Genomic DNA, 26457 nt, shown 5'->3' on the forward strand with positions numbered 1-26457 from the left:
CAGTCAGGTATAACTCCTGGATGTGCCCACCAGCCTCCAAGAAAAGGTGACAATTCTTCCCCTGATAGTTTCCTCTCTAAAGACAGATTGTCCAGAGCCATCTGGTCAGTCACACCCCCATCCAGACATGGGCTGGGTCTGGGGTGCAGGTCCACCCCAGCTGCTCCCTTCTATGTGGGGTTCATGTCCCCACCATCCCATGACCATCAGGGCATCTGTTTCATGGGAGTGAAGAGGAAGGGGACAGGAGGGGTGTATGGCTCCCAGGTGCCTTCCTGGCTTTGTTTGCTTGCTTGCAGAGAGTCCTTGCAGTCACTGCAGAGCTTGTGATGCCGCAGTCAATTTACACCACCAGCAGCTCCAAACAAGCTGCTTCAAAAGCAACCAGGAGGATCCAACACTCTCAGTGGGGAGTGTTCTCACTTAATGAAAAAGGAACCATTTTCTGCTGGATTTCCAAATATCAACACCTGGAAGCCTCTGAGAGCCCCCTCAGATCCTGCTGTGTGAGTTCCCTGACAAGAGAAGTGCCACCTCTTCCCAACTGCCCCACACAAAGCTCTACAGCCAGTGCATGTGCTGCAGATGAGGGCTGGGTCATAAATGTGAGGTCTCAGGAAATCACCTGGCTCTGGGAAATGGGACTTCAGAAGGAACAGCAAAAACCTGTAATATTCATAGCAAAACAATGGGAATTTATAGACAGCCTGAAGTCTCCCTGTATCCTTATTTCAGTTCAGGACAAATAGATTATGGAAAAATTGGCTAAACCTGAGACTAAGCAGCAGAACAGAGGAAGATTCATGATCTTCATTTCTGAAATACTCTGGAAACAAACATGGCCACTCAACTGACTGAATTTGCCCACTATCCTTTCATTATAGCTTATACTTGCTACAAAGCTGTGCTTTATGGGCTTGGAAAGTTATACAGCCCCCTCTTTGGGGATTCCATTGGATCAGATATTTTGCAGCACTGCCAGAAATAACCAAACCCTTCATGAACTAAAGGGTTATTGCTGGCATGGAATTTCCTTTGTTCCAATTACAGAATCTCATTTTTCTTGCTCTCATTATCTTGCTTCCAATTGTGCTTTCATTGTTTATGATTTGTATGATTAAAACAAACCACAGTACATTGGCAACAGCAGGGAAATATGAGACTTCTGTGTTGAAGAAGAGAATCTGGCAAGGTGCTAAAAATATATTAATTTTGAATTGGTACATAGAAAACAAGAATTATGCTGGTGAATTAGAATAATGTACATTTGTCTCAAGAAATTTGGAGATGGCAGCATCTAACAGCAAGGCTTAATGTGCTTAGAAGTTTTGCAGTGGGCAGATGTTGCTGTCATTCTATTCAGAACAGCTTGAAAAGAATATACTCATGTAAGCAGATTATTAAATTTGGAGAATCTAGATTTAATAGGCTTTTAGTATTAAATGCTGCAAAACCCTGATACTATATATAAAGTTTGAATCACCTTTGAGATTCCAACACTGAGCTTCAATAGAAACTGAGGTGAGTTTGATATCTCAACACCTACTTGCCTTAAGATGAAGGTTTTAAATGAGCTAATTACTCAGTCAGGACTTCTGTGTTTTCTCTACTTGGGATGGAGATAAGGATGAGAGGCCAACATTTCACCACCTGACACCACCAGCAGGAGGTCTGATGAGAGGATGGGGCATGAAGACAGAGGAGAGGAGAGGCATCACAGCAATGCTGCACACCCACCCCACCTCCATGTCTGTCTCAGGGAAATGCCTGGAATTGAGCCCAGGAAAGCTGCAGAGATGTGCACAGGGGTGCACAGAGACAGAGGAAGCTCCAGCAGGTCTGGTCCCCAGCTCCCACAAACACCCAAGCACTGTGACCCCCCCTTTCACCTTGCAAGTGGTGAAATGTGCCACTTGTGGCTTTTGCTATGAACCTTTGTGGTGTCCCATAAAAGCACAGTGTGTTTTTGCACACTCTGAAAAGTGTGAAACGCAGGAATGTGTTGCCTGCTATTTTTTCTTTCCATTTCAGCTTATGTCCTTCTACCATGCAGAAGCACAGCAAAAGACACAAGGCACTGTTCTGCATTACAGAAAAATCAACTTTTCTTGTGTGGCTGCCTCTGTTTGCAAGCAGTCATTTTGAGGCACCATGTCCTAAATCCACAATAGGGATGACAATCAAACTATTAACCCACAGATCAAACCTCTGGAAGGAGGATGAATTCTTGCCATTAGGTGGTCCAACATGGAGAAGCAAATGATCATGAGGAATCACAAAGTAAGATTCAGTTAAAAAAAGTGAAGGATTAAAAGCAGGATAAAATACTCCAGCCAGCTGCATTGCTCTGGAGCCCCAGACATGCCACCTTCAGTCAAGAAAGAGGAGCTAAAGAGCAAGGAAGAAACAGAGGATGGTTCAAGGCTGAACTTGGGAAGTGAGACCCAAGACATTGAGCACATCCAGTCCATGGGGAGGACAGACACTCTCTTTGCCTGTGGGTAACAAAGCACTGTAATAAATAGGACAGAGGAAATGCCCAGCCAGAGAAACCACAGGAGGAGGATTGCAGGGTGCAGAAGGGACTGTTTGCATCAAACAACATGATACACACTGTTGGTATTATCCAGTCCTTGGGTGCACTGGCAAGGGTTGTGAAGTTGCTGTTCCAGGCTTGATTTAACATGTTATAGGAAAAGGGCTTAGAATAACAAATTTTGTCATGACAGGGAGGTCTGGAAATGGATAAATCAGTAGGGCTCTTCTCTAACTTAATGAACATTCAGGTACTACATTAGAAATGCAAGAGGTAAATAGCCACAATCCCTACAAGAGCACAGTCAAATCCTGGACATGCTCATACAGATGAGCATACACCAACCCTACAGACCCAACAACATTCAAACAGTTTTATCCATTGCTCACACAGCACCAGACATGGAAACTCATGGAAGCATAGAATCCACCCAACCAGGGCATTGCTCTGCCCTGGTCTTCATCTGAGCAGCAGATTCAGCAGAAGCTTTCCAGTTTATCCAGGAACCCAGGGACGTGCTCTGCTGTGTTGTCCCTCCAACAGAGACCAGGGTTGAAGTCACTCATGAGGGCCAGGATTTGTGAATGTGAGGCTGCTCATGTCTGTCTATAAAGGGCCTCATCCAGCCAGTCTTCCAGGTCAGCTGGCCTGAAGCAGAACTAGACTATAACATCACCAGTCTCTGCCCTCCCTTTAATCCTGACCCAAAAGCTCTTGGTCAGCTCCTCATCCATCCCCAGCTGGAACTCCAGGCACTCCAGCTGGTCACTGACATAGACACTCCATCCTTGTCTCCCCTGCTTGTCCTTTCAAAGAGCCTGTACCTTTCCATGCCAACACTCCAGCCACGGGAACCATCCCACCCTGTCTCCACCAGCCTTCTTTCTGGCAGCCACCACATATGTGGCACAAACACCAGCACAGCACCCTGAAATTAATACCAGATACTCAAACCACACCAAATTTCTTGCAAAAAGTGGCAAGATGAAGTCTGATCACCAGCAGACACACACCAGTCCAGCAGGAGACTAGAATTTCTCCAGCTCCTAACACACATTCTCAGAACAGCTTGAGTAAGAGCTGCTACACCATGAACAGCTGCTTGGCTCCCTCTTGGGGAAAACACTGAAATAGAGGAACTGGCAGCTTGGAGAACTCGAGCACTGTTACCTTATATGCTCCTGATTTTCAGGAATCCTTCCAGACACCCTGAAGGAGATGCCAAGCTGGGAAGTCCAAGCACATGAAGCAGCCAGTGTAGAGATGATTTTAACTACATGTCTGCTTCTATTTGAAACATTCTGCAAGTAGGTCCTGGGACAAGAGCTCCCTTGACCATTATCTTAGCTCAGCTGTCTTTAGCTGAGGTCTCCCTGCTCACAGCAAAAATCCCAAATATCTGCCTGCAAGGGAACTGTCACTAATATCTCATAGGAGCTGACAGACGTGGTGACATCTGTGCAAGAGATCAGAGAGGGCAAGAAGAGGAGTGGAAAGGCACATGTTCTTCAAGCACAGTGGAGGACTTATTCCTTAACTCAACAGGCAGGGGCTGAAATCTTGGTGCCCCTTTCATGCACACAGACTTTATCCTCTCCCTGCCTTGCCCCCCTGCATGCCATGGCACCTATGTGACGTGCCATATTGTGCCACCACTAGCACAGCAGGGACCCAGGGGACATCTCTGCCCACAACGGTCCCCTGGTACTCTCAGCAGAAAGCTGAAGGCCATCCATTACCTGAAATCATGTTTAATCTGCAAATAGCTCTGAACTTACTTTGCAAGAAGACCTGGACTCAGCACCCTTCCATTGCTTCACCCAGCTGTGGTGTCAGCAGGACCTGGACCAGGGCCACTGGCCCCAGCGAGCTGTTACAAGCCAAGAGCCCACCCTAGGTCCCCCTCTCCAGAGCTGCAGTGTTTATAGCCCTCCTTTAGAAGTTTTAATTAACAATCAGTGAGACAATATTGAAATAATACTTTTCTTTCCAATTGAACATCTCAGGCATGGAAACTCAAGATTTTCCAGAAATAAGTACCAAGAGAGGACACATTTTTCCTTAGGCAACGTAAGTACATTTTACTAAGCATGTGATCTTAGATGTTGAGTCATTTTTTTTCAAAATAGAGTTTGATGCTATTTTGGTCTATTCAGTGTTTCAGGTCAGTATTGCAAGTACAGGCTAATTACCACCTGAAGTTATGATCAAGAAGTCATAATTAATATCTCAACATTTTACCACTTCCTGATTTTAATACTATTTCTTCCCTTATGCAAACTACTTAATAGCAAAGGATGCTTTGCAAAATAGTGTGATTAGAGGAGATTTATGTATAATTATAAAAAACACTTCCAAGTTCTATTTCCACATTATTTAACGGTCCCAAGGTGGATTTTTTGCAAGAAAAATCTCCATTTCTACTAACACTTCCTTCTTCTTTATGTTATGAATCCTGCACGTGCCTGCCTCTGTTAACTTCAATTACCACCAGTATATTCCCTGAAATGGTGAGTGAGGCAGGGCACAGTAGCTGGACCTGGGTGAGAATGGAGAGAGGACAGCCAGGACTTGGTGGTGGGAAGGTGGTCAGAGGTCAGCAGTGGCACCACCAGAGCTCATTGGTCCTCACCTCCTCCAGCTGAGAGCCATAAAACAAAGAGAAATTCAACAAGGGAGTGTTCCTTGACCCTCCCTGGGTGGGGCAGGGGATGGCAACCTCGCTGTCCTGCTACCACAGCACTGAGCCTGGCTGGGGACATCCCCACCCCGTGCAGTGCAAGGGGGAAATGCCCTTGCTGCTGCTCCAGAGGAGCCATCCCTGGACCGTGGTGCACTCTCCCACGGGAGCAGTGTCAAGCTGCTGCTGCTCTCCTGCCTCTGGCCCACCCTGACCAAATCCCATCACGGCTGCAGAGTTTTCAGTACGGAGAAAACTCAGTGGAGGGCAGCACACAACCACTTCTGTCTGTGCAGACCTTGCACATCACAGTCTGAGCTGCAGCACAGCTGGACACCTGCTCTGCACAAAGCCCTTCAGGGAGCCAGTCCTGTCCTGGTCAGACTGCTCCTCTGCCTGGTTAACAAAAGATAAGCAGGATGAGGGAGAAGGAGGGCAAGGGAGATGTGATTCACCTCTCCACCACTTCATGTCCGTTCCAGCAAAGGGTGTCATTCTGAACAGCAGAGCTGTGGTTGCAGATGTACTCTGGTAAGCTGCTGTAAAAACTGCTGTGGGACTTCAGCTTTGCAATCAGCTCCCTGGAAGAAAGGGAGAGAAAAGGGTGCTCAGTTAAAAGAAGAAGAGAAGATGAGGTTGGTGCATTTTAACCAGTGAAGGTAGTCACACAAACACAACATTAAAGCAGCTAGGTGCAAACAAACCACGAAACACCAGTTTTATTTCCGAACCAAAGTAGCTCTTTGTGTTTTCCCTTGATGTTATTCTAAGGCTGAACCTGTGCTTCCCAGGGCAAAGCTGCTGGTGATGGGGAGGGATTTGGGGGCAGCAGAACTTCAGCCCAACTCTGCACCAGGCAAAAGCCAGACACGGTCTCTGCACTCTCCCAGCGCCTAAGGAAAGGCGCCACTGGCTCAGGCCACACATCCATGGGGTACATCTGGGCAGCAAGGGTCAGGCTGTAGTGTCCCCTCTGCTTTGCAGAAGGCAACAAAGGCCCTGCAGGGGCTTGGTGTGGCTGAGATTGGCCATCCAGCATTGCTGCAAGGTGGCATTCTGGTGTTAGGCCAGAGCTGACAGTCTCAGCACAGATCTGTACACGGGGCTAAGGCTGAGCTTCTTGCTGCACCATCAAAGGGACACATCAAAAGGTTTCAAGGGATGCAGTGGGCTGGCTGTGGGGTCTCAGTCTGCATTCACAGGGGCAGGTTACACTCATCAAAATGGCTCTGTTGCAGGAAGGCAGGAGCAGTGCCTGCACCACACAGAGGGGATGTGAACCAGGCTGCATCCCAGCCCTGTGCCCTCCCTTCCCAGCAATGAGGATCTCCAGCTGGTCACCTGCAGCAGTGGTCCAGAGGGCCAGAATACAGGCTGACCATGGGACCTCTGATGTACCCAGAGAGGTGACAGAGGCTCTGGGAGTGGGATATGACATTCCCCTAGCCTAGGTCAGATCCCTCAGGGACACTCAGCAGTGGTCACCAGGGAATAGTGGCAGATTTCATTAGGCAAATAGCACCAAAAATAAGATAGTATGAATAGCAGGGACTGGAGGCAGTAAGACTTGGCCTCAGAGTCGTCTTGTTTGGTTTATTTTCAGCACATTTGCCCCTTTGGCAAGGGGTTATTGCTCAGCCTCCTTGTCCCTGGGAGGAATGATGAGGAATTAGCACCTGGAGCAGGGAGCCCTCTCAGGAGCATCCCCCGGGTGCTGTACGGGGAGCTGCCCTGCGGTCTGAGCTAGTTTGGTGTGCAGAGTCCAGCTCCCTCCATCCCCCCTCTCTTTGGGATCCCGTGGGGTTCCCTGTGCAGGCAGAGCCCGCGACAGCCAGCTGGGGGCAGGCGACACCAAGAGAAGGAAGGCTGTGCTCTGCACTGCCCTTTCACTGCCCTGCTGGGGCTGACAGCCCCCAGGGACAGCCACAGCCCCTCCTAGGGACAGCCACAGCCCCCAGGGACAGCCACAGCCCCTTCCAGGGACAGCCACAGCCCCTCCCAGGGACAGCCACAGCCCCTCCCAGGGACAGCCACAGCCCCTCCCAGGGACAGCCACAGCCCCCAGGGACAGCCACAGCCCCTTCCAGGGACAGCCACAGCCCCCAGGGACAGCCACAGCCCCTTCCAGGGACAGCCACAGCCCCTTCCAGGGACAGCCACAGCCCCTGGAGGAACAGGGATGCTCAGGTCCTGCCTCTGACCACTGCAGCACACCTTGCCCGGGCATCCCCTGCACTGGCCCGGCTGTCACTGCCCGTGCAGATGAACAAGGGTTTGTCTGGTGAGTCAAATCCCCTCCAAAGGATGGGAATTCAGCCTACAGCCCCCTGCAGAAACCCAAGACATGCTTCAGGCAGTCACCTCCTGTGTGGACCACCTCCTACATCCATCTCCTGCCTAACAGTGGGGCAGAGGTCCTACCAACACCATTTGGAAAGCCAAAATGAGCTGAGACTGGATCACCAGTTACGGCAAACCCCAAGCAGGAGCCTCACTGCCCATGGCACTCAGCTCCTTACATCCTAGGCACTGCCTGGCTCCTCTTCCACAAACGCCAGCACAGCTGGGGAGAAGAAGGAAACTTTCCTGGGGAGCAGAGTTCCCTGCAGGGCAGGGAGGAACTCCTCTGTATCTGCAGGTATGAACCCATGTAATTCATCTCAGCAGATTTCATTAGCCTGCAGAGTCTTCAAAGGACATCTCTGTCAGAGTCTGGGCTGTGTAACCTCCAACGTGTTGAGACAACGGAGGAATGCAAGCCCTGGTGCTGTATCTCATGGGAAACATACCAAGAATGTGGCCCTGTTAGTCTTCAGAGAGAAATCCACCCAACTTAGTCTACTGCCAGTTTCAAAAATTGCCAAGCTTGCTTGTTTCTCTTCCACAGGGGTTTTTCTTTTATTCAAGACAGAAGTAAGTACCTGAGTATCTCTGTGTGCTTTCAAACCCAGAGGGGAGATGCTGCTCCCTGACACATCAGTGTGAGCCCACTTAATTACAGCTTCTACTTACACGGGGAAGGAAGCACAGGGTGCAGTGCCAGCAGTGGAGGCACTTGCTTCCTTTGAAAATATTCAGTAAAAGGCTGTTAACATCTCTGAACTATCATAAAACACTACATAAAAAGCAAGAAACGCATTTCCCTTACCTAGACACGGTGTAACATGTAACAAATCAGGCTGGAGTGACCATTTCTATCTATAACTACACCTGTGAGTATTGCAGATGCTATAGCGGTGCCCAAGAAACCCAGACAAGGCATTTGGTGTATTAATTTGGGTGCACTAGGTGAGAAAACCCATGTAGATGCCTCATTGCACTTCAGAGCCTGCCACAGAGCAGCTCTGATGCTCAGAACCAGGTTTATGGGTAAGGGAAATAAGGAGCTTTTCCATCTGCTTCCACAGGGCCATTCCATATGGTGGCTGCTCCTGCACCCATCCAGCAGGCACCACACTCAGCCTGAGCATTCTCACCTCCTCCTGCTCGACAAAGTTTCTTCTTGCTCAATGTGAGTCACTTTCAGGACTTTCTTGTCAATGAAAAGGTCTTCTGGATAATTAGCTGATCGAATCTGCCTCTGCTGAGCGTGGCCACATAAGCGGCTGATCTGGAAAACACAAACACAGCAGCATGAGGAGGAGTTGTGACTGCAGGAAAACAGCTGAGATGTACACTGGCACATGAGCTGCTATCATCCCATCATTGCTCATAGCTCAGCAAGCACCTGAAGTCAAACTTCTGTCCTAAGGTTACAAACTGGCTTTTGAATAAATATCCACCCCCTCAGAAGGAATGCAGGAAGCTGCAGGCAAAATGCCGGGGCATTGAAGTGCCCCTGTGGCTAGCAAAACCCCTGAGCTGCAGCTGGGACTGGCAAATGGAGATGTTCCCTGCTCCTTCCTTCCTGGATACCACAGCATCTCAAGACTCTGCACTCTAGCTCTCTAGGCAGACTTGTAGGAAACACCTCCCCTCTGAAGGAAAATCCCAAGACCCTGGTTCTGCATCTTGAGCTAGCCCAGCATCTGCACAGCCTGCACTGCAGATGCCCAGGGATGAGCATCATACACATCACTACTAATTAAAAAACCCAGGGCCTAAAATACAGAAGCCACAGCCCAGTCATGTCATGGGAGGCCCTGATTACCAGGGCTCTGCTAATGGCACAGATTAGCTCATTAGCATACAGATGATTGGGGAACCAGCTGCAGCAGTGAGGGAAGGAATCTGAAGTGCCTCAAGTTCCCTCACACGGCCACTGCCTGGAGACTCACCCAGCACTGGCCTCTGCTGCAGTCCCTGCTGTGGATGTATTTGCCACCATTTCCTTCTCTGGGACACTACAAAGGGACATCTGTCCCCCTGTGGCACCACTGCCACTGTGAAAGTCTCCTTTTTATTCACTCTGTGCTGCTCTTGCAGGACTCATCATGCTGGGTTGTGGAAGGAGCTTGGCTGATTGCTGGGACCACGAAGCCACCACACTTAACACCACCCTCACTTTCTCTGAGCCTCATCCCACCATCCACATCCAGGCTTGGGACCAACCATACACCCATAAAATGCCCGTTCCTTGCGGCACCTCATTTATCTCCACACCACACTGAATCAAGGCAATCCCAGTAAGCTGCAGACCAAAGGTTAAAAGCACACCCGCCACCCAAAGCTACAAGCATCTGATGTGTAAAGAGAAGAAATTAATTCTGTTCTATTACATCCTACATTTGGGTGGGCAAATGACTTAGTAATGTCACCTCATTCATTATCAAGAGCAGCAGTTTGTTTGCTCAGACTGCCATACAACAAAGAGTAAAACAGAAACCTCCTGGGAGCTGGGCACTGCAGTTTCTGTTCACATCAGGGTGGAAAGAGATGCTGCCACCGGTCCTTCTGCACCTGCAGTTTCCTCTGCCAAAGCAGTTCCTCCTGCAGCTGCCAGGGGAGTGGTTTCTGCAGCATCTTACCTGGTTTTTCCTCTCTGCCTTGCCAAAACCAAGTTTTGCATAAGAATCTATCAGTCCTACTGCCCTCCCTAAATCACTTGGCAGGCTTCAAAAACAGAGGGAGGCATGGATTCAGAAAATGGATTTTGGGCTATTTTTCTTTTGGGCTTTCTGTTAACACTCATCCCTCTCACAATGTTTACACATAGTCCCCTGATGCAAGCAGGCAGGAATAGGAGGAAATCACAGGACAGTGGGAGACCTGGAGAAGGGCATTTGGGATCTGAGATGTGAAACGGGTCTGGATGTCCCATGCTCTCTCTATCCTGGCTGCTGCCACTGTCCCTGCAAAGGGCAGACCAGCAGGAGAGTGTCAGGATGCTCAGAGGGGTCTGTTGGCTTTTCCTCTGCCCAAGCTGGAGATGAGACTTGCCATGAAACCTCCTCCAGGGAAACACAAGATACACAAAAGCCCCAGGACAGTGGGTATAGAGGAAGCCTCAAAGCAGCAGCACTGCAGCCACGCTCTGCACAGACACGTGAAGTGGAGAAGTGGGAAAAGGTTAGGTATTTTAAGCTGCCGCTAGTGATGACTCCCTTTGATTCTACCCAGCTCTGTGAAAATCCCCCAAATCCCTTCCCAAAGCCCAGCTTTCAGCAGGAAAAACCTGGCAAAACCTATCAAACCCTGAGAGAAGAGTAAGTCCAGGATCGAGGCTTTTTCCCAAGGATGCAGAGGCGCTGAATGGGAGTGTTGGAGCGACAGCGTGAGCAGTGGCAGCACCAGAGAGCATGATTCAAACAGCAAAGGGACCTGGCAAAGTGGGGATGCTTCATCCCCACCCAGCCCTGGAGGGAGCTCAGCCCCTCTGCTCCCAAGTCCTGCACAGGAGCTGAGGCTCAGCTGCATCCTCACAGCCCCAATCTGGGCACCAAGGCTCCCATGATTCATCAAATCAATAAGGCTGGAAAATACCTCTACAATCATTGAGTTCAGTGGTTGATCAAGTCAAATCATTGATCACCAAGCCCAGCCATCCCTCCTGTGTAGGATGAAACCACAAACAGGATTGTGTTAGCTGTGACACAGGACAGCAGATGAAATCTTTATGGATAGAAGGATGCACTGCTCAAACTTTCCACCAAGTTTTTACTTATTTATTTATTCAAGCACCAACTAACCTTTTCAGGAAAAAAGTCCAACCCTGCAGCCCATCTTGTGAAGTCACAGTGAAATAGCTGTCGCCCTTTAGTCAAACAAAAACCCGGCTGAGATTTGAACTTAAAATAAAGTGAGCGAAAGTGGAAGTAACAGATTGCCTGCTCATTTGCAGGGGCAGCATCGGGTATGCTTTTTGGGGGAGGGAAGGATTTCACAAACCATCTGCCAAAGTCTGCTGGGCCACAAGCAGTCCTAGGACAACAGCTCAGAAATCCTATTTCAATCTTTCCCTCTTTTTGAGTCCGCACTGCAGGCTCAGGAACACATGAACACAGCTTCTCAGTCTCTTCTTAACCATTGCCATTTTAAAGCAGGCTCCAAAAAGAAAAGAAAAATGGCACTAAATGGCAGTCAGGCACAGATACAAACTCAGACCATGAGGAGAAACAAGTGTGATGATTCAACTCTCCAGGCATTGCTTGCTCTGGCAGGAGCATGGACAGTCAGCTCCCCAGCACAGTGGTGTGTCTGCAAGGGGGAGGGCAAAAGGAAGGGAGCATCTCTAACCCAGCTGCCAAACTTGTATCAAGCAACAGTGTATAATATGTGGTTTCCTCCCAACACACAAATATCAATGTGAAATTCAAAGCAAATTGGCAGAACAGAACCACTGGCTCTTCTCCTCGGGTTCCCCACACTGCCAGGGGGATCATAAATATATACCAGCCCTTATCTAAAGCACAGTCAGTGCAAGAGCTGTGCCTTAATTCAGAATAGACTGAAGTTTAACAAACTAAGCCACAGAAAAATGACTAAGTAAATCAAATACCAGTGTGGTTTTTAGGCACCAGGAGTTGGATTTTGTTTTTAAAAGAATCTGCCAGGCACTGAAAAGCTGCTGCAAGGGGACACCAGGCAAGAAAAACCTTCCCAAAGCCCTGGGCTTCTACAGTCCCCTAAAGCCACCAACACTGTAACAGCCCAAGCAAAATTTACCTGCCCCAGCTCATTAACAAACTCACTAATTACCAGATTTAATTATCCTCCTCCATGAGAGCGTGACCCAGGCCACGAGGGGAACACTTTTCCTTCTGAGGACTGCTCCACTTGTTTATTCCAGGCAGAGGGGGAGAGCCCAGGCAGGCTGGGCAGAGTCCCCGTGCCCGGTGGGAAGCAGCTGGCTCCCAGCACCCACGGGAGCTGCAGGCCTGGAATGGCTCCACTTCAGAGGGAACACTGATTTGAGAGGAGCACAGGGACAGGGCTAATGGAGCAGCACTATCGGCCCACTTTAACGCTCCCCATTAATTTAAGATAAGAGGTGCCTGAGGACCACAGGGAAGGATGCACTGCCAGCGGCCAGGGGCCAGACCCACCACGGCTGCCTCCAGCTGAGCTGATGCAGGAGTGTAAAGCACAGCACTGGTCCACGTGGCTGCCTGCCAGCCCGTGCAAACGGGGATAACTGGGGTTAATTATCAAAGAAATAGTGACCACAGTAGCAGGTTCTGTGCAAAGCATCAGCGCCTCCGTGCAGCTGATGGAGGAAAACTGATGGAGGAAACCTCCAGCTGACACTGCTGACACCACTGAGGCTCCTGATGAACCTGCTCTGCCACCAAGGCATGAGGCAGAGTGGCCACACGGGGCAAAAACATCTTACCTGGCACATCAGCAAGGAAATCCAGGGGTGAAAGATTCCAAAGCAGCACACTGGGATCCTCAGTGCCAATCTGAGCTGTGCTTTTAAGAGTAAGAACATTTTAAAGGTAATTTTCTAGATGATTTAAAAGGGACGGGAAAAAAAAAAACCCCAAAAAAAGTAGCTAATCAGCTTCTCCTTGGACAAGAAGAGAGTGCATTTGACACTGCAAAATACCTGCTGCTGCCACTTCTCATTCAGCCCAGGAGCTCCAGTCTGCTCTGAAGGAGAGTTTGCTATATTTGACCTTTGCTTAAACTTAACATGGAGTTTCCATTTGTCTTCTCTATGAACTCTTCTGCTTATAGATTCATTCTCTAGGAAGACACAGTATTTTTTTCCCCTCAAGGGGATGGCCTCATTTTTGAAGATTTCCTCCCACAGTCTCCTTTGCTCTCTGGAGTTCACATAAGTCATTTTATACTTATCCGTGAGAGTTTCCTTTGGGAGAAGCCACACATTAAACTGAAGAGAGATTAACTATTATAATTGATTTGAGCACAGCTTCTGAAAGGGTGATTTGCTGCAGTATGCACAGAACATCAAGAGACCACAGACATGCTGTCTTTGGAGGAGCCAAATGGTGCCCACTAAAGGATCCTTCAGGGATGGAACCCAGTTTGACCAGTGAGGCTGAAAGCCTCAATGAAGCAGCTGCTTGAATTGCTGCTTCTTCCCCAGTTCTTTTTAACAACCTGCTCCACTACACATCACAAGTCTTATTAGCATTATAAAGATTGCATTTGTGCCCCGTTTATCTTCAAAGTCACCATAAAAGTGAACCTGAAGTCTATTACTCAAGTGCTGCTACAGAATTCCGCTTAATTAAATTCTAAAGGGCTTAAACCAAAAATATACATTGCGATGATGTGGGATAGAACATAAACTTTTTAATAGTAGTAACCAAGCACATTTACCATTTCTACAGGTGTAATAAAAATGCTAATATATGTTAATGTTTAGTCTGTGGTTAATGTTTTGTCTTGTTAATTTCCCCAGGGCTTTTATTACTGATTTAAATCTGCCACACTGCCCCAGTGATTGCATCGCCTTCCACAAACGGCGCCGCGCTCTCAAACGAACGCTGATTAACAGGAGTGGAGAAACATTTGGCTAGGACAAACACTCTTATTATATGCTTCTAATCATTAGATACATTTTGTCAGGAAGATGGGAAAGAGAAAATTCCCAGCTCCCTCGCTCTTCTCACAGCAGAAAAATGCGATTATGGGCATAAAAATGAATTTACAAGCCTTTATTTTAGGAAGCACATCATTATTAACTAAGTAATGATTGTTCTTCTGGTTCCAGGCACTCAAGCAGAAAGAACAAACTGAGTATGGTAACACAGATGTCTTCAATGAACACTCCAACAAAATTCCTCATTAATGGAGTACTAAATGGTATTAATCAGCTCTATAGTATTACGATCTCCATTATTCAGACTGCAAGGATTACATAAGAGACAGCATCCTAACTCACTCATGCAGAGACAGGAACTGGAGGAAGTGACCTACTCTCTGTGCTGAGGAGAACGTTTAATAATGCATCACCCTTAAATAATGCAATGCTATAATGTGTAAAATGCACACAAACACTAATGCTTAAAATAACAGAGTGCCTGTCACACCAGTGCCCGCGGTGACGCCCAACACATGCTGCAAACATGCACTACAAACACTCAGGGACCCCTGCAGCCACCAGACCAGGTTGTGCTGAAAGTCATCACCACCTGGTTTGAAGACCAGGTCCTTCAAACTGCTACAGAACCACAGAGGCATTAAGGAAGCATTTTTGCAAGTAAATATAACTTAATTTCTCCTAGAATGGTTTGGGTTGAAAGGGACATTAAAGATCACCTAGTTCTAAGTCCTGATTGCCATCCTTCATACAGAGGATCACAAAATACTTTGCTGAGGGTCAGTGTCACAGCAGAAACACAGGGCCCAGAGAGGCTGTCAGGGCAAGGAGCAGGATGTGCTCCACACCCAGCCACGTGTCAGAGGATGTGACAGAGCAGCAGCAGCAGGTCTGACACACAGCGTGGTTACACCACCACTCTGCCCCAGAGACTGCCTGAAGGTCAGAGTGCAGCAGCTCAGCAGAGCAGTGGGGATCACAAGGGACTTTTTATGGGTTTCAATCCTTGGTGCCAATTGCCAAAGCTGGATGGTTTCCACCTGCACTTCCCTCTGCTGTGTCAGGGCTCACGTCCCTTAAATTGGAAGGAGACAACCAGTGCAGCTGCAGCCAGTGCTCCTGTTAGGACATGCCACGCTGTCCCCAGGAGGATGTGATGGCCAGTGTACCACACACGTGCTGCAGCACTCAGGGCACCTCCAGTGTCCCACCACGTCCTGACCCTTGCACTGACCCAGCAGGATGCCCTTTCTCTCAAAAAAACCGTGACCTCAGCTTGAGTCGAGCCCTTTCAAACCTACAGAAAATAATGCAAACAAGATGTTTCTTCTCTCTGGCGTCCCCAGGCTGAAGTGTTTAATCCACCAAAGAAAACAGCTTTGTGTTTCAGCAAAAGCCTGTTTATTGTTATTTATAGGTAGAGAGGAAGTCGGACTAAATGATCACAGTTGTTCCTTCTGTCTTTATAACCCATGACATATAATTAAAGCACAACTTCTCAAGTCAGCCTTTCGCTCCAGTATTTTTGTTAATTCCATATTTAACATAAAATTTGGTATTTCAGTTGGGGTGTTTGGACCTTGGCGGCAAACCACAGGGCGGGCAGCTGCAACCCCAGCCAGGGCTCAGACCCAGCCCAGCCAACCAACTGGGAGAGCCAAGAAAAAAGGATTTGCTTAATTTTTGGCACACACTTAAGCAGTTTTCCCATGTGGAGACATTTCCTGGAACAGGGCCCTGTAGTATACTAATGCACCATTATGGTTTTGAGTTAGATCTGCGCAATCTGATATTTCTTAGACAACCAAACTAAGACTTTATTCTTGGAAGGAGAAGCCAGCCTTGCCTGGAAGATTACTGCAGAGCAAAAGGGAAGATGGAGCAAAATCCAGAGAAAACCAGAACATGTTAGTCTGACTAAAGCCAGGTTCAGGAGCAGACAGCTGCAGTACCCAGAGCCCATCTCCTGGTGAAGCCCCACGCCCCCCACATGCTTCATGGCTAATGAGGAGAGCTGGGGGACACAGCTGCTCCTGACCCCAGGCTGCTGCTCTGCCTTTGGGACTGATTCCCCGAGGAAGCTGAAGATGCTCCAAATGCAAACAGCTGATTTCAACATTAGCACTGATTCATCTAACCTGATAGGAAATTAGGACTCAAGGTAGCAAAGCCCACCTCTGCTAAGGATGCTAAATACAGTTTAATTATACAACTGCATTCTGTGCATGCTCTAACACACAATTGCTGCTATGGGTCCCTAGAAGACCCACATATTGCAGGCAATTAAATCTACCCCATCCCAACAGACTGAGAAACAAGGAATTGGTTTGAGAAATCACCAGTTTTTACCAAGATCTTAAAAACACCCTCAGTGGGCAAAGCCAGGCAGCACAACAGCTCCAGGCAATCGTCATGAGCTTGGTTATTTTCCTTCCATGGGTTAATCAGTTTCCTTGGCAGATTTCTGTGGGTTTTAATGTTGCACCATGTTTGTGCCTACGGCACTACAGAAAGGAACAATCCGAGAAAAATAAATTCCTAGCAGCTTAATTTAGAGAGGAAAAACAGATACCTGCCATCAGTCTGGAACACAAGCCAGAGTCAGAGCCTGTAACAGGGTATTTAACAGCAGCCGTGTCAGATGGGTTGCAAATGTGGTCAATACCTACCAGACTCTCTTCCCCCCTGCAGCCATGAGCCCAGATTCAATTATTCTTTGAGAAATACTTTGTTAAATAATTAAAAAGTTACTCCTTTACTTTTCCCCCTTCTTTTTCCTTAAACCAGACCAATTCAATTTTGCAAGAATAAAGCCATTATAATGTGTCAGCTAGCAATTAGCTACTGTACACTGTTTATTCTTTAATATAATCTTTGAGTAGAAGGGCAATATTCTCAGAAACGCAGCATTAACTTGTTCCTCAATGACTTTAATATGGCTCTTTTCAAATTACTGCTCATAAAATCTCAGGGAAGAAAAATTTACTGATGATATCCCATCTCCTTAATTAGTTCTCTCTCTCTCTTTCAGCAATCCAATAGCAAGTGTAATATTTATTTAAAATAGAGCGCACAGGGCTTACCACTAAATCTGCTGTAACTGGCAATACCAAAACACGCAGGTAAATGGCAATGCCTGTTTTGCAGCCTGCACAGACCATGCTCACAAACTCTTTTCAGATTTATATTTCCATAAATAAATAAACCATCCCAAAGGTTTTTGCACCACTAAGTACTTTTTACTATAAAAAGCCCTTCTCCCTTACTAAGGTGAGTGGAAACCCTGCCTACCCCAAAGGGTTTGGTACTCACCATTCTTCCCCACTCACCATCCCCTACCATCACCCTACTTATTTTACCCTTCAGATAAGAATAATCCCCCCAGCAACAACCTTTTCCTCCCTCCATCCACCTTTCTCTTTCCAAACACCAGTCTCTGCTAAGACAACAAGGCTGGATCCACCAGAACTCTCCAAATAATTTCGACAGTTAAGTTGCTGAATTTCTTCAGCAGAAAAATTACAAGCATTTGTCTTCCAGCAAAGCTCAGAACAGCCTTGCTCGTTATGCAGCTCCTGGCAAGGGGAGCATGAGGCTTTCCCCATGTCCATGCCATGGACCTCCCCAGTGAAAGTCTAAAAGAGAAATGTAATAATTATCATTAAGGGAAAACAGTAAAAATACCTCCATGCAGCAGAGATTAGCTGCTGGTAAAATTAATTCATTCAAGGCCAACAAAAGGCTTGAGAAGGCCCTGTGTTGTTTTTGTTTTGTTTTTTAACTTCATCTGTTGATTTTAGTTTTGAAGCTATCAGATCCATAGCAATATTTTCTTCCTTACAGTCAGGCCTAACCTAATCCAATTAAGGGTCAGTACCAAGATAATATACCCAAAATATGGCACACAAGGTAAAAAGGCTCACATTCGATTTTTGCTCGATAAAGGAATTACATTTTTTCCCAAAGACAAATAAGGCTTATTGAAAATGTAAATCATTCTTTCTATAAAGATATAAATATCTGCAGGGCTTTTTGGAGACTTTGTTGTAAGACATCTTGTTTTTACATGTACTGTGGTTAGAACAATTGAATTACAGAATGACTTATAACGTTAGATTAGTTTCTGCCTGATTGAGAATATCTTTATAATGGAAATCGGTGTGCACTTTTAACCTTGTTACAATGCTGTATGTCAGATTAAAGTATTAAAGGGACTCATTCAACAATAAGCTTTTGCAGACAAAAATGAAATTAATTTGACTTTATCACAACACCTTTACTAACAGCATCAAACAGAGGACTAGTATTTGATTATGGGAAGTGAATTCCAATAAACTGATATACAACAATTTCAAAATGAGGTAGGAGAATCATTAGATGGGAAAAAAAATTGACTAAACACTTGCAATGCATTTTTGTTTATTGTCATTATTTTCCAATCACCTTGCAAGTTGCAAGCTGGGCATCTCCCCAACTCACAGAAAAAATAAACATCTCACACCAAAATCTACAGGTGGAGAGCTATTAAATTTCCTTCTGGCTGCAAACAATGGGAAGTGCATGAAGCACCATGAAGGTCAGAAATGACCTTCCAGGATGTTTTTTAGCCTCTGCTGGGCAAACCCTTTTGGGTCCATCTGCAGTGAGCTCACGGTGCCACAGTTTGCTCATCAGAGCCACCCCAGCATCACCTCCCGCAGCCCCACTGTCCCCACCTGCCCTCTGCTCCATGGCTTTTGGCTGTCCCTCAGGGAGGAGACACAGGATGGATGGCTTAGATGTCATCCCAGGCAGCTGGGATCTACAGAAATACCTGCACTCTGCTCTCTGGAGAGCAGCAGCATGAGGTTTATTTGTGCAGTGATACAGATCAATATGTCCAATCCAGGAGTTAATAAGCTTTAGAAAGACATACCTTAGAGCACATCAGTCACCCCCAAGTTCTCCTCAGTAACCACCCAGCTCTCCAGGTGGTTCTCTCCAGGTCACTGGCTCAGAGCATCGTCTCAACCTTTGCCAGTAGCATGGAAGACAATTGGGTGTGAAAATTGATTAGGTTAGAAAGATACACCTGCATAAAGAACTGCAAAATTTTCCAGCAGCTGCCTTGCTTTTCCTTTTCATTTTCTTTTTAAACAGAAATAACTCTGCCCAAGTAGCTGTAGGCTATCAGCAGAGTTTTCTGCAGCCAGCCTGTTCTTGCTTAAACAAATCTTTGGAAGAATAATGCAGTTAGCAGCAAACCTCACCTACTGAAAGCAGGCTCCGTGCCCTCAGGGGCTCATTAGTGGGACAACACAACAGGTAGGGATGGAAAAGGCCACCAGTTGTTTTTTGCAGTAGCCTGATAAGGCAGTGAGGAGCCAGCAATGAGGGGTGCACTGCTGCAGCAGATGGATGAAAAATCTGCCTGAATTGTTTGTTGAAATTTTTTTCCCGGAGAAATGTATTTAGCATCTTCCATGCCTGCTGCCTCAAAGCCACTTTACAATAAGATGCAAAAATGATATAACTCACAGCACCACACACAGGCAGAGAATTCAAAATGAAGCAAACCACTGATTGCAACCCAAGCCCTCATCCTCTCCAGCACAAAACAAAACACCACTGCTCCGCCTGGGCAGCTCTGGGCACTATTTCTGCTTTGCAGAGGGTCTCTTTTAAGTTTCTGGTTTGTTCTTGGCTTATTCATCAGCATTGCTAATGGGAGAGATAGTTCTGGTTTTAAGGCAGCAACACTCACGGGGGTTACTGTCACTGGAAGTAAACTCAGCGCTGTTAAGATGAAGGATGCCCGGTGAATGACCCCGGATGGAGGTCTGAGTGGAAACTGCAGTCATGGATAATGAGGCCAAAAGAGGGTTTAGCGTAAAAAGCATAGAGAGATGGATATTGGTGAGCACAGCTCTGGTGTTGCAAAGCTGCGGGTCTAAGCAAGGATAAAAATCTTCAGGAAAGGAAATGGGCCAGAATGTATTTTGCTAATAAAGCATCTATGTTAATGGGGGTTGCAGGAGGCTGCAGCAGCCCGGGCAGCAAGCAGGGAGCTGTGTCTGCAGGGCTGATGCTCTGGGGTTTAATCTCTCTGGTAAAATAAAGATGTGTGGGCAGTTTTGACAGAGAATTCCACAGGCAGCTCCACCATTCCACTGTAAGTGTACAGGGCAATGGCACGTCTGGAGGGACCGAGTTAAATAAGAATAAAGGCAGTTCATGCCATGGATATCACCTCTCTGCAGGCTCCTCAGAAGCCAGGGGGATCAGCCCACACCTAACAGTCTCCTATTTCTGTCATGCACCAGCTTGTATCATCCTTCAGGTAAACCAAATCTAAATCTCAGCAAGGACCCAGAGCATGAGGCTGGTTTAACTCTGAAGGAAGCTCAGCTGCAAAGCTCATTTGCAAATACAGCCCCAGTGAAAGGGCTGTGCCCCAGCCCTCCCCTTTCAGAGGGGAAGCTCCTCCCTGGCCAGCACCTCTGCTGCAGTTTTTGACGAAGAGGAAGCCTCAAGACACCCAGAGGGAACTTTCTGATGCTGTGATCTTTGGTTCAGAATGAAACTCGGTTTTCTTCTGCTTAAATCCAATCTATTTCAAGACCTCCCATTACATCCTTTACCATTACAATTTATTAAAAAAATCAGACAGCCTGAAATTTCAAAGCTTGAAGCTCAGAGGCGAAGGAACAGGCACCCCATACCCCTCCCTCAATGCTTTGCATGGCATGATCACCAGCTCCCTCCTCTCCTACATCCCAAAGCATCCCAGGTCCAGCTGTCCAAGCCAGCTGTGATGGGAGCCAGGAAAAAGAAAAGAGATGAGGAAAAAAAGCTGTCCCGTGAAGTGAAGAAAGCTGCAAAACACTGAAAAGCTGTGTAACCTCATTTCCAGCTGTTAGGATTGTATCCTGCCCCACTAACTCTGGGAGCTCTCTGTACTGATGCCAGTGCATCTCAGAACCAAATACCTTTTTAAACACTCAGGAGCCAGTTGCAAAACAACAAATTAGCTCCTCCACCAGAACAAGGAACACACCAAGCCACAGTACACACAGACAGCTAAACAGAAGCAGTAATTAATCTGCATGAAGTCTTTAGGCTTGTTCTGACTTCAGCTTGGAAAAGATGCAAGATCCCATCACACACAAACCTGTGTGCATCTCACTTGCAAGGCAGCCAACATGTGATCTGACGGGAGATCAAGCCAGGCTCAGTGGGTGCTCTGTGATATTCCCACCCATAAAATGCAGCAGCCTTAAAAAGCTCTTTTTAAGCTGCAGAGTAGTGGGGATGAAGTTGCCACCAGCCGAGTGATCTGTCTCAAGACTGAAGTCAGCAAACAGACTCATGTGATCTTCAGTGCAAAGTTGGGTTGGACATCAAACACGCTGTCAGAGGATGCTCCACGTGCTGCCAATGTGTGCATGCAGGGAGAATGGGCTCTGTCAGCAGCTTCCTTCTACTTTTTATTTTAAAAAAAGGCTTCATTGCAAATTCCCTTGGAATGGCACATCTCAGAGGCCAGAACACATCCAGTTAAAAGGACAAAGGGAGAACAAAAAAAGAAGAGTATAATATAAAAATTTACAGACAGAAGCAAAATCAAATGCTATTTTTAAATTAAACCTCTGCTGATGTTCAGTGCCACCTCCTCTGGCTTTGCAGTGATGTGTTTGAGCATCACTGACCACTGCTTCCAGCCAGCAGCTCTGCAGAGCCCCACACACTCAATCTGTTTCATCCAGACCCAATTCAGTGACAAATTGACTCAAAGCCTTGCCAGGCCACCAGGGAAAGCAGGAGGGCACACCAGCGTGCCCCTTTGCCTACACTGGAAAAGGACAACCCTGACCAAAGACGTGCTGCCCTGCATCCTCACAGGCAAAATTCTTGCGAGCAGTGAATTAATTAATCAATTGTGACACCAATGGTCTCCCTCCCCAGGCCAGAGAAGAGGTAAAGCTTGCACTAGGCTGAGAATAACCTCTGAGTCTCACTCCCCTAGAGAGGCAAGTGATGCTCAAAAGCATTCATGCCAAAGTCCCTCCCAAGAATGAGATGCAGGCCCTTAATTTGCTACTGCATATTTGAATACTAAACCAGAGATTCAAGCCCTGCAGCAGTGTGCCAAAATAGCTGGATCAGAATTGTTGATACAGGGTTACAAAAGTGCAGGCATGAGTAACTTTTGCCCTTATTCTTTTGGCACCAGCCAAGCCACCAACTTGGGGATTTCTAGCTTAAAATCAACACCTTGAAATTCAGTGCTTTGCCATATGCTTCCCCCAAGTGTCAGAAGATCTTTACTATCTGAAATCTCTTCAGACAACTAATCGTGGTACTCCCAAGGTCTTTCCACGGGAATGGGAATGCTGCTGATACTGCCCTCATAATAAGGTTTATTTTAATCCTGCAGGGGGAACAGATGCTTGCTTTAACACACTTATCAGGCACCTTACACTGCTTATCACAAAATGGGTAACAAAATACACAATACACACACCTTGGGATAGTTCTGAGGGGGTCTGAGATCACTGAAAACCCAAACTTCACCTGTATTTCCAGCTTTAAGTGAAAAATGGAGCTAGCTACCAGTGAGTATTAGAGAATAGCCTGAGGATTAAACTCTGCCAATAAAGAACTTGAAAATACAGAGGCTGTACATCCAGCTGACTCTCCCAGGAGTGATGCCAACAAAAAGCAACCCACATTAAAAGTACAAAGAAACCGATCTCGGCGTCTCAGAGGGAAGGACTTCGCAAACAGCGCTGTGATTTCAAAGCTTTCCCCACAAATCTCTTGCCAGCTCTAGTACAGACAGAAAAATCCATTAGCAGATAGGAAAACTCACCGGAGCTCCCTGCCAGTGCAACCTGCTGAGCAAAGCAGCTTCCAGCAAGTCACCAGGTCAGATGGCCCCAAAAGCAGCTCCTGGGCAGTATTTGGGGAAAACCAGCCTGGCATCACTGTGCTGACAAATGTACTGAATCACTGTGTATGGCAACGGGAGATATTTTCATTCCTGGGTGCCAAAAGTCCCTTTATTCACATATTCTTGATTTTCAACCCTGTGTATCTGCTGCAAGTGCTGTTTTGAACACACACTGCAGCAATGTTTCTGTGGTGCTACAGTCAGCCAAAGTACCTGGTTATCTTTACATGTTCATGAACTCCCTGCTAGGATTCCATAAAAATCTAGGGAAGCAGGGCTCCAGTTTTCCTAACTCTGATACCAGGCTCTTTTCCAAGGCCATCAGAGCTGGGTTCACACCAAGCACTCTCCCTGAGCCTGGGGAGGTGATCCCTTCAGCTTTGGGACAGCATCAAACCCAGCCAGCACAATGGCATCACCTCCAGAGCAGCACAGCTGCATAACCTGGTTAACCCAGACCTAAACAGCCTTTTACAGGTGTTTGCAGGAGGGATCTGGTCACAGGACAAACACAGTGGGAACTGCATGCTGTTCCCATACAGCACTGGCACCTTTCTGCTTCCCTCCCTCTGACAAGTTCTGCTTAACTTTGCAATTTAATAGGATTTTCTAGAAACTCAGCCATCAGTTCTGAGTGAGAAAAAAAAAGAGGATTTTGCTGAGCTCCCTGCTCTTTCCTTTCTAGGCAATGCTCTGCAGATAGAGCTGCCCAAACAACTGCAAGGGGAGCAGGAGGGGCTGGGCAGCTGGGCTATATCAAAAATGGAGTAGGCAGCAGGCTGAGGGAGGGGATTATGTCCCTCTACTCCCCTCTAGTGAGATCCCACCTGGAGTATTTCCTCCAGCTCCAAGGCCCCCCAAGATAAGAAGGACATGGACCTGTTGGAATGAGGGTGACAAAGTTGATCAGAGCTCTGCAGCATCTCTGCTCTGGGGACAGGCTGAGAGCTAGGGTTCTCCAGCCTGGAGAAGAGACAGCTGCCAGGAGACCTTACTGCACCTTCCACTCCAAGAGAGCTCAGTGGGACATACTACAAGGGTATGGGGTGATAGAACAAGGAGGAATGGCTTTCAGCTGACAGAGGTTTAGATTAGATATCAGGAAGAAATTCTTGACTGTGAGGGTGGGGAGGCACAGGGTGCCCAGAGAAGCTGTGGCTGCACCATCCCTGGAAATGTTCAAGGCCAGAGTGGATGGGGCTTGGAGCAACCTGGGGTAGAGAAAGGTGTCCCTGCCCACGGCAGGGGGGTCAGGAACAGATGATCTTTAAGGTCCCTTCCAACCTAAGCCATTCCATGATTCTAACCTCAGAGGAGATCAACTTTTACCTGTGTAAGATCCCCTGACTGTCTCCTTTGTAATTCCAGTAACACAGAAAGCACTGACTTTTGGAGGTGCTGGGGTTGAGTATTTTATTAAGCTTATTTGTGCTGCATCTCTCCCAGTTGTCTTGGTTTGTGGTAAAAAGCACAAACCAAAAAGACTAAAATCATTCTTCCCTACACTCCTGATTAAAATATCTACAAGAGGTGGGCATACTAGGCAAATTTTCAACCAGGGAAAAGGTAGGAGATTAGAAAATTAATATAGATATAGGCCTAGATAGCATTTTTTTTTTCCCAGTGTGCCCTGAGAGTCATGCTTGATAAAGTATTTTAATAGCAGGTTTTAGGGGTGAAGTTTTTAAGCAGACAAATTGTAGAAATAATAAAGCCCTAACACACCATGGCTGACAAATTAGCTACTAAAGCAAGGCTTGGGATGGGAACTGTTTACTGCCACATTACTGAATTCACTCTTCTGCACTGCTGTTTACAGACCAGGAACAACACACAGGCTCCCATTTAAATGCATGCCTGGAGGCACAGTTTCCAAAAGCAGATTTACAGCAATATGACTTCCTCCTCTTGGGGACTGTAGAGCTCCTCAGAAACCTGCATGGAGGCTCTGCAACACCTCTGGAGCTCAAAGTTCATGTGCCCTTTGTAGCCAGGTCTGCTCCAAGCTACAGATGGGTCCAGGTCTGTGTGTGAATGCCCACACCCAGCCTAGGGGTGGGTGGCAAGGGGGAGTAAGGGACAACCACACGGAGCAAAGATGCTCAGTCAGGTAACACGCCTGAGGATCTGAAATACCAGGAGGAAAAACTAATGCTGCAGAAATGCCACCAATGCTGTGAAAAGTAAAAGAAGCCCAAAGGACAGGCAAGCGCAGTAGTGTTGTTATTCATGGTATAATCACTATGGGCATGGAAGATAAATTTTCCATAATTCCAGAGGATTTTAATGACAATTAAATAACCTGTTATTATTCTTAATACCATGCAGATGAACTGTACTTTGCCTACAGAAGCAGTGGTGGCCAAGGTCAGTAATAAAATAAGCCAATATGAGAAGCCAGGGCAAATGTAACAACCCACATTTTCAAAGACAACCCCTGTGGCATTTAATATTTTGGTATGACTACAGTGTCTGAAAACAATCATATTTACAGAATAACTGTAAATATAACTGTTTGCTTCTAGGTATATTCTTTGAAACTCAATATGTGCTGATAAGTTTAACAGAGAAACTTGCATCATAGCACAGCTAAATAAAAAAGTTGTAATCTATCATTTACAAAATTATATCATACAAAAATATTTAGATTATACCAGGTCCTGATGCAGCTCAGCTATTAGTCAGTCCTCTGCTATACTGTAGTTAAGACTGTCAGTGCTTCCATTTTTGCCTTATTTCTCCACTGAACAGCTCATATCCTCATTTGTATAAAAAAAAAAAAGTTGCTCTAGGCTCAGGTCTGACAAAAAACCCTTAGCTGAGCAACATCAGTGTTTTAAAAACAAACTTTAAAACCCCAGTGGCCATTCTTTTCTGGTGACAATTGCCAGGCAACTGGCTTGTTTGGCTTGGATTTTTTTCTTCTTCACTCCAATAACACAAAAATGTCTCTAGAGTAAATAAACGAATCACTGAAGTATGAAATAATCAAGAAGAGTTATGTTTAAGTAATACCTGGCTACATATGGAACTAACAGAACTTCCAACAGCTTTACCAAATACAAAAGCACTGAATGGTTTTGTAATGCCCAGTAATTTTTTATTGTAAAGGAAGTCAATTTATGTTCTGGTTTGGCAGAGGATGGGCAGATTGTAGCTCTAGTGCTTTGTGTTGACTTTAGTGGTGCTCCATCTACCTGTCCTCCCACAAACACCTTCTCTGCACACAGATCAAGGTGTCAATACTCAGTTACATAAGGGACAGTCATGTTTGCTCACTATATACATGGACATCTCCAAGAAAAAGTGCATTTTTTGTTGTGCCAATAAAAGAAAAGTATGGGGGAACAAACACTGAT

The 26457-nt window shown here is 46.6% G+C and overlaps 1 protein-coding gene across 2 annotated transcripts in view; it reads right to left on the reverse strand.

The window, feature by feature from the left end:
- GPC3 (glypican 3) overlaps nucleotides 1-26457 on the reverse strand; it is a 141527-nt gene that overhangs the window by 48203 nt on the left and 66867 nt on the right. For both annotated transcript variants that reach the window (XM_086850026.1, XM_086850025.1), the window contains 2 exons: nucleotides 8693-8826; nucleotides 5672-5797 (listed from right to left, as the gene is read on the reverse strand). In XM_086850026.1, coding sequence (XP_086706152.1) covers nucleotides 5672-5797; nucleotides 8693-8826 — 260 coding nt within the window. The remainder of the gene's footprint in view (nucleotides 1-5671; nucleotides 5798-8692; nucleotides 8827-26457) is intronic.

The sequence above is a fragment of the Cyanistes caeruleus genome, chromosome 14, assembly GCF_971803275.1.
Source record: "Cyanistes caeruleus chromosome 14, bCyaCae1.hap1.1, whole genome shotgun sequence".
Classification (NCBI taxonomy): Eukaryota; Metazoa; Chordata; class Aves; order Passeriformes; family Paridae; genus Cyanistes; species Cyanistes caeruleus.